The sequence below is a fragment of the Heptranchias perlo genome, chromosome 14 (assembly GCF_035084215.1).
Source record: "Heptranchias perlo isolate sHepPer1 chromosome 14, sHepPer1.hap1, whole genome shotgun sequence".
Lineage (NCBI taxonomy): Eukaryota > Metazoa > Chordata > Chondrichthyes > Hexanchiformes > Hexanchidae > Heptranchias > Heptranchias perlo.
The window spans coordinates 3110762-3119953 of NC_090338.1; the positions used below are offsets into that span (position 1 = coordinate 3110762).

At 48.1% G+C, this 9192-nt stretch overlaps 1 protein-coding gene across 2 annotated transcripts in view; it reads left to right on the forward strand.

Moving 5' to 3' along the window:
- The window catches only part of LOC137332251 (macrophage colony-stimulating factor 1 receptor 1-like), a 103550-nt gene extending 99525 nt beyond the window's left edge, over window positions 1–4025 (forward strand). For both annotated transcript variants that reach the window (XM_067995946.1, XM_067995947.1), the window contains exons 18-19: window positions 1554–1659; window positions 2454–4025. In XM_067995946.1, coding sequence (XP_067852047.1) covers window positions 1554–1659; window positions 2454–2585 — 238 coding nt within the window. In that variant the 3' untranslated portion in view covers window positions 2586–4025. The remainder of the gene's footprint in view (window positions 1–1553; window positions 1660–2453) is intronic.
- Window positions 4026–9192: the final 5167 nt, after the last annotated feature.

A 9192-nucleotide genomic window follows, 5' to 3' on the forward strand; every position in this document is an offset into this window, starting at 1 on the left:
GTGCAGCGCTCCCTCAGCACTGACCCTCCGACAGTGCAGCGCTCCCTCAGTACTGACCCTCCAACAGTGCAGCGCTCCCTCAGTGTTGACCCTCCGACAGTGCAGCACTCCCTCAGTACTGACCCTCCGACAGTGCAGCGCTCCCTCAGTGTTGACCCTCCGACAGTGCAGCGCTCCCTCAGTGTTGACCCTCCGACAGTGCAGCGCTCCCTCAGCACTGCCTCTCCGACAGTGCAGCGCTCCCTCAGTACTGCCCCTCCGACAGTGCAGCGTTCCCTCAGCACTGCCCCTCCGACAGTGCAGCGCTCCCTCAGTACTGCCCCTCCGACAGTGCAGCCCTCCCTCAGTACTGACCCTCCGACAGTGCAGCGCTCCCTCAGTACTGACTCTCCGACAGTGCAGCGCTCCCTCAGTACTGACCCTCCGACAGTGCAGCGCTCCCTCAGTACTGACCCTCCGACAGTGCAGCGCTCCCTCAGTACTGACCCTCCGACAGTGCGGCACTCCCTCAGTACTGACCCTCCGACAGTGCAGCACTCCCTCAGCACTGACCCTCCGACAGTGCAGCGCTCCCTCAGTACTGACCCTCCGACAGTGCGGCACTCCCTCAGTACTGACCCTCCGACAGTGCAGCACTCCCTCAGTACTGACCCTCCGACAGTGCAGCACTCCCTCAGTACTGACCCTCCGACAGTGCAGCACTCCCTCAGTACTGACCCTCCGACAGTGCAGCACTCCCTCAGTACTGACCCTCCGACAGTGCAGCACTCCCTCAGTACTGACCCTCCGACAGTGCAGCTCTCCCTCAGTACTGACCCTCCGACAGTGCAGCGCTCCCTCAGTACTGACCCTCCGACAGTGCAGCGCTCCCTCAGTACTGACCCTCCGACAGTGCAGCACTCCCTCAGTACTGACCCTCCGACAGTGCAGCACTCCCTCAGTACTGACCCTCCGACAGTGCAGCACTCCCTCAGTACTGACCCTCCGACAGTGCAGCGCTCCCTCAGTACTGACCCTCCGACAGTGCAGCGCTCCCTCAGTACTGACCCTCCGACAGTGCAGCGCTCCCTCAGTACTGACCCTCCGACAGTGCAGCGCTCCCTCAGTACTGACCCTCCGACAGTGCAGCGCTCCCTCAGTACTGCCCCTCCGACAGTGCAGCGCTCCCTCAGTACTGCCCCTCCGACAGTGCAGCGCTCCCTCAGTACTGACCCTCCGACAGTGCAGCGCTCCCTCAGTACTGACCCTCCGACAGTGCAGCGCTCCCTCAGTACTGACCCTCCGACAGTGCAGCGCTCCCTCAGTAGATTTTGTGTTCAAGTCTCTGAAGTGTGGCTTGAACCCACGACCTTCTGACTCAGCGGTGAGTCACACTAACTGAGCCAAGCTGACAGGTGGAGCAGTGGGGATTGGAGAATGGGTTCAGTCACCTGAAGGTAATGACTTGGGGTCATGACCCTGAGTGTGAGGGACTTGGGGTCATGACCCTGGAACGAGGGAGCTCCAGAATTAACCCAGGCTTGTAGCTGACCTTTGAACTCCGTTTCCAATAGGTATGACATCATGACACAATGCTGGAAGCTGGAACCCACACAGCGTCCGACCTTCAGTCAGATCGTGAAGATCATCAATATGCAGAGAGGTGACACCACAGAGCAGGCGAGTGGGATCTTACTGTGTATTTACCGAGAAACTGGCGGGAAGGGTCCAAGGACCCAAAGTAAAGGCGGTCAGGTTTGGGGCGTTGATGGAACGCGATCCCTGAAACACCAGTAAACCCCTGGAAACAAGTGAATTCTACTCACCCTGGAATTATGAACCAGTCACCCAGTGCACAGTGCAGGACACCAGCAAGGTTGAAATGATTTATAATCATATTAGAAGAAAAAGGGCAGTCAAGGGTAATGTGGGCCCTTTAAACACAGATGCGGGTAATACTGCAAATGAAAATAAGGAAATGGCAGACTTGTTGAATAATGACTTTGTGTCAGTCTTCACAGTCGAGGAAGAGGATAATATACCCGACATTCCAGGGAAACTAATAATGAATCAAGGACTGGGGTCAGTATTAGGACCACTGCTCTTATTGATATATATTAATAGCATAATGGTGAGGTAACCACAAGTTTGGGTTTTAAACCCTATTCGAACAGGAGAAAGGGGAAGACTGAGGGAGGTGAGGAGTTCCATAGTTTTGGGGTCCTGGAAAAGATTGAGTTCAAGTAGAGTCTTGATTTCAACACAGTGATGACGCAGCGAGGAGGGAGAGTTCTTCCCACATCACAGCAGTGACTACACTTCAAATAGTACTTCATTGCTGTGAAGCCTTTTGGGAACTTTCCTTCTTTCTTATTTTCTTTCCTTCTCTTCTCTTCTGTTCTTTTCTCTTCTCTTTTCTTCTCTGTCCATTGAGCCCTGGTTCTGTTCCTCACGCTATGTGTCTGCTTCTTTAGGACTATGCAAACATGCCCATAGAGAGAGAGGCCCCAGTGTCACCAACCTGCCAGTCTCCAGAACACAGCCACTGCTCACCGGAGGCAGGAGATGAAACCGTGCTACTGATCAACCCTTACTGCAAGATGTGAAACCGGCTGAGACATCACCACCACCAATATCACACAAAGCCAACCGATTAAACCATGGCCATGCCTCGCTCTCTGAGGGGACCTCGTGACCGAGCTCGCGTTTCTGTGCGCGGGACTTGATGTTTTTTTCCATTTCCATCGATGTTTTGTACATCATTCGCAGAATGCATTGTTACAGTTTTTTTTAACAGCACAGAAGGGATTTAATTGAAGGATAACACGGAAAATTGAAGGGAGAATTTGAGGGAGGGAGGTTATTTTTTGAAGGGGAGGGCGGGGGGCTGGATGTTCTGGAGAATTTATCCCCAGTCCTGTTCTTTCCTGCGAAGTGAACTTCGTTTAATGCTGGACGTCGTCAGGACTTGTAACCAGTGATAGCAAATTCCGAGATTGTTATGGAGCCTGGGTTCTGGGGAAATTGTCACCAAATCCCAGGGTCACTTCACGCTGCAAAGTTTCTGTTGCATTAAAAGCGAATCCAGGTAAGGGGGTAGTTACCTGGCAACACAGGTGGACTGCACCTGGATTTTAACCCTTTCACTAACACGGCTTAGGCAACAAAGTAGTTTGAACTACCGTATTACCTTGTTTATAGGCTGCATTAATTAACTGTTAAAAAAAAAACTCAGTGTGATATGGGGTGCGATTTATACTTGGATTAATAGTTTTTTTTACACAGGGGGGCTCGAGTCTGGGTTAGATTCCTGCCTGTGCTATTTAAACCCGGCCAATAACTTGAATATTTCAGAATCCTATCATTAACTTCCTCGACAACTGAGCTGTAGTGAAGTTAGGACGAGGGAGCAGAGAAGGGGAGAGGGACTAATTGGATAGCTCGTTCAAAGAGCCAACACAGGCACGATGGGCCGAATGGCCTCCTTCTGTGCTCTATGATTCTATGAACCATCACTCCAAAATTTTGATACAATGAGATAATTCCAATCAGATCAAGATTAAAGCACAAAGACTGTTGATTGGTGATTAATGAGTGAATATTAAAGATTGCTCTTGCCCCTCATTCACTCCCTGCAGAATTATTATTGGCTAAACTGGAAATCAGTGTGAAAATATTTCTCTATTTTGGCAGCTGCCTGACTCACTGGGTAGAGGTTTCAGTAATTATTGTTCACTAACTACTTCATGTTAAAAACTTGAAAACTTTTTCATTCAAAAAGCAGAAGAGATATGGAGGGAAGTTTTTAAACTTTGTTCACAGATTGTTGTTTTTGTAAAATGGTTTTGAACTGTTTGTTTAGGATGACTTTACTAATAATGATCGCTGTAAGGAATGTAACTAATTTAACCAGTGTAACTAACTAGTACATTTTATTGTTGAATCTCAATTGATATAATTTTCCTGATGCATTAAACCTTGGAGCTAAAGTCCAACAGCACTGTAATATTAGGTATTTTTGTTTGGAATAAACATTCATTAACATTTCCTGCCTCTCTGTTTTATTTTTACTTCTTCCTTTAGCTCTAATTTCCCCGACTCCTTTACTAAACTCAGGGGTTAATGTCTGAGTTGAAATGATGCACAGGAATTTGCTCCGTGTTCAATCACTGCAGAGCCGAGGCCCCGATTCAGCCCAGACAGATGAGGTGAAACTTTGCTTTGTGTCCTAGCTGGAGGGTCTTACACAGGGGTCGGTTTTAACCCTAACCACCCGCCGGACATTGGACAGATAACTTACCCACTCAGATCCTGATCATTTCCGATGTTAGCCTGAGGGTTTTGCAGACAAATGCAGCAATTGAACCCTAGTGTAGTTTTAGCCTGGACTATGGCCTCGATATTACACACCGTGCAGGGGAACAAAACTTGACACAGTATACGAGACTACATTGGCTCCTGGTCCAGCAACACCTCGATATTAAAATTCTCCTCCTTGTGTTCGAACCCCTCCATGGCCCTCGCCCCCTCCCTATCTCTGTAACCTCCACCAGCCCTACAACCCTCCGAGATCTCCGCGCTCCTCCAATTCTGGCCTCTTGCGCATCCCCCGATTTTCATCGACCCACCATTGGCGGCCGTGCCTTCAGCTGCCCGGGCCCTAAGCTCTCAAATTCCCTCCCTAAACCTCTCTCTCTTCCTCTCTCTTTAAGACGCTCCTTAAAACGTACCTCTTATGACCAAGCTTTTGGTCACCTATCCTAATATCTCCTTATGTGACTCGGTGTCAAATTTTGTTTGATAATCGCTCCTGTGAAGCACCTTGGGACGTTTTACTACGTTAAAGGCGCTATATAAATGCAAGTTGTTGTACATGTGGCCTCACCATGGCCTTTTACAGAGAGAGCATAGAGTTTCTTGTGAGTTTGGAGTGAGGGAGGTGAAAACCCTTGAATCATTTGAGAAAGATTTAGATGCAGGAGTGAAGGATTGTTCGGGATGAATGAATTAAGGGGAAAGGCCACCCGCAACCGTAAATAACTTCTCAATTCACTGACAGCTGTAGGGTGTTCCGTTCCCTTCTGCCTTACACCCGTTCTGGACCTCAGAATTACAAGAACAAAATTGCACACGACAAACAGGCTTTGGCTCAACCCAAAGTTGTTCGTTTATTAGACCAACAAAACCCCAGTCCAAACCCTCCTGTGATTTGCCTGAAACTTACAATCACCCACATGGCCGGTCGTTACTGATGTTGATCGTGGGCCTGGATCTGGAGGTGACTGGTCTTCGTCCGTCTTCACCTGACTGCAGCCTCCACGTGCTGCTCTTGTACCTTCTCGTGGTGTTCCAGTCACGCAAACCCCCACCTGGGCCTCGTCCGTGGTTTCAGCGATCAATCTGTTGGATTGTTTCACATTCACACCTCTTCATCGGGCCTCTCGATGATTCAAAACTCCTTAGTTGGTGCAGAGCTGTGAGGCCGAGAGACAACTCCTTATCTCCTCCACAGTATCAGGACAATGCTGTATTCCTCACTGTGACGGGCCCTCGGCTCACAGCATTGTTTAGGTGTGAAAGGCCTTCCGTTCTTGTCCGAGACTGAGCATGGCTCAGAGGCTCAGTTTGATTAGACATTGTCTCGATGTTAATGTGTCTTCACCAGGGGATCATCGTTTGATGTAAACGAGTCTCCGAAACTGATCATGGGCTGGAGTCTCTTTGACCGGGACCTGGGGTTAACTGTTTCATATCTCTCAGCCTGTTTCATGTCTTGCTGATTTACAGTGTTTTTAACAGTATTTCCCATAATTTTAATCTTACACAGGATAAATGAAATAAAGGATGGAAATTTCCTCAGTGTCAAAGCAATTTAGGATTTCCACGGCTACTCCCACTCTGTAAATAAATCTGTTAAGTCCAGGAGTAAATTACACTTTGATGGGTTTTGGGTGAAAAAGAGTGTGATCTGGACACTAATAATATCTGGGACCCTCACCCCCCCATCACCTGTAATATCAGGGACCCTCACTCCCCCCATCACCTGTAATATCAGGGACCCTCACTCCCCCCATCACCTGTAATATCAGGGACCCTCACTCCCCTCCCCCATCACCTGTAATATCTGGGACCCTCACTCCCCCCATCACCTGTAATATCAGGGACCCTCACTCCCCCCATCACCTGTAATATCGGGACCCTCACTCCCCTCCCCCATCAACAATAATATCAGGAACCCTCACTCCCCTCCCCCATCACCTGTAATATCTGGGACCCTCACTCCCCCCATCACCTGTAATATCAGGGACCCTCACTCCCCCCATCACCTTTAATATCCGGGACCCTCACTCCCCCCATCACCTGTAATATCAGGGACCCTCACTCCCCCCATCACCTGTAATATCCGGGACCCTCACTCCCCCCATCACCTGTAATATCAGGGACCCTCACTCCCCCCATCACCTGTAATATCCGGGACCCTCACTCCCCCCATCACCTGTAATATCCGGGACCCTCACACCCCCATCACCTGTAATATCAGGGACCCTCACTCCCCCCATCACCTGTAATATCTGGGACCCTCACTCCCCCCATCACCTGTAATATCCGGGACCCTCAGTCCTCCATCAATCCAGACCTATTCTGAGGCAGCTGATAGGTAGACCCATCGACCTATCAGCAACAGCTGATCTGCAGTTTGACCCATAAACATATGTCAAAGGTTTTGAAAAGACCAGGATTTTAAATGGTTGGAGAAAGTGATCGATGGAGAGTGAGATCGAGAACAGAAACCTGACAGAATAAAAGGTGTAAAAGATTTTTGAAAAAGGACTAGAAAAGTTAGAACAGGTTCGATTAGGTACGAAAGTTTAAATTATAAAAAGTGGACATGGAGAGTTAGAGGCAGACAGAGAAAGACAGACATGGAGAGAGAAAGACAGAAATTGAAACAGACAGAGACGGAGAGAGAGAGAGAGACAGACAGAGAGAGAGAGAGACAGAGAGAGAGAGAGAGAGACAGACAGAGATTGAAACAGACAGAGACAGAGAGAGAGAGAGACAGAAAGAGAGAGAGAGAGACAGAGAGAGAGAGAGACAGACAGAGAGAGAGAGAGACAGAGAGAGAGAGAGAGACAGAAAGAGAGAGAGAGAGACAGACAGAGATTGAAACAGACAAAGACAGAGAGAAAGAGAGACAGAGAGAGAAAGAGACAGATGGAGAAAGACAGAGATTGAAACAGATAGAGACAGAGAGAGAAATAGGGACAGAGAGAGACAGCGAAAGAGACAGAGACAGAGAGACACAAACAGACAGAGAGAGAGAAACAGAGAGAGAAAGACAGAGAGAGAGAGAGTAAGAGGGGCAGAGAGAGAGAGAGCGAGCCAGAGAGACATAAAGAAACCGACAGAGAGAGAGAACTGGAAAAAATAGAAGGAAGGGTAGAGAGACAGAGCAATCAGAACTGGGAGGCACTGGACAGCAATCAGCGTGGGAACATTATGGCAAAATTTGCCCCCTTTATCAAAGGTCCTGAGGCCAATTGTGATGCCCCTGACTCGCTGAAATCAACCAAATCCGCTTAAGGATGGAATGTGGGATCTTCCTGGTCAGACTGGCTCAGCACCGCATCGAGCAGTGGGTCGATTGAGGTGTCCTGTTCTGACTTTAATAGCTCTCGTGGTTGGGGACTTTATCTGGAGACAGTCAATAGCATTTTATATGTAACTGGAATAAAAATGCAGAAGAAAGAGAAAAGAACAGAGTGCTGACACCATCGAAACACCAGCCGATACACTCACAGAGGAAGGAAAATCTCAAAAAAAGAGCTTTCACTAAATACTTCCTCACTGAGAATGTCATAGAAAAAAATCCCAAAATCAGAGCTGATGTGAAACCTAATACTTGGATCCGGACACGAACAGGCAGTGGGAAAAATATGCTCGGGAACAGAGTCTTGTGTACAAGTTGTGATGGAAATGATGCTCGGTTCAGTTCTGGGACCGTGCCTCGGGAAGGATAGATTGGCCTTGGAGGGGGTGCAGCCCAGATTCACCAGAACGATACCAGGGATAAAAGGGTTAAATTACGAGGACAGGTTGTACAGACTGGGCTTGTATTCCCTCGAGTATAGAAGATTAAGGGGTGATCTAATCGAGGTGTTTAAGATGATTAAAGGATTTGATAGGGTCGATAGAGAGAAACTATTCCCTCTGGTGGGGGGAGTCCAGAACAAGGGGGCAGAACCTTAAAATTAGAGCCAGGCCGTTCAGGGGTGATGTCAGGAAGCACTTCTTCATACAAAGGGGAGTGGAAATCTGGAACTCTCTCCCCCAAAAAGGCTGTTGAGGCCGGGGGTCAATTGAGAACGATAGATTTTTGTTAGGCCAGCGTATTAAGGGTTACGGAACCAAGGCGGGTAGATTGAGTTAAGATACATCGAGAAACATCGAAACTACAGCACAGAAACAGGCCATTCGATCCATCTGGTCTATGCCAGCATTTATGCTCCACATGAACCTCCTCCCTCCCTACTTCCTTTAGCCTTATCCCTTTCTCCCTCATGTGTTTATCCAGCTTCCCCTTAAATGTATCTACACTATTCGCCTCAACTACTCCTTGTGGTAACGAGTCCCACATTCTCACCACTCTCTGGGTAAAGAAGTTTTTCCTGAATTCCCCATTGGATTTATTCGTGACTATTTTATATTTATGACCTCGAGTTCTGGCCTCCCCAACAAGTGGGAACATCTTCTCTACGTCTACCCTATCAAACCCTTTCATAATCTTAAAGACCTCGATCAGGTCACCCCTCAGTCTTCTCTTTTCCAAAAGAGCCCCAGCCTGTTCAGCCTTTCTCTCAGTTCTGGTATCATCCTTGTGAATCTTTTTTGCACCTTCTCCAGTGCCTCTATATCCTTTCTATAATATGGAGACCAGAACTGTTCACAATACTCCAAGTGTGGTCTAACCAAGGTTCTATACAAGTTTAACATAACTTCTCTGCTTTTCAATTCTATCCCTCTAGAAATGAACCCCAGTGTTTGATTTGCCTTTTTTATGGCCTTATTAACCTGTGTCGCTACTTTTAGTGATTTGTGTATCTGTTCCCCCAGATCCCTTTGCTCCTCTATCCCATTTAGACTCTTATTATCCAAGCAGTGTGTGGCCTCCTTATTCTTCCTACCAAAATGCACCACCTCACACTTATCTAT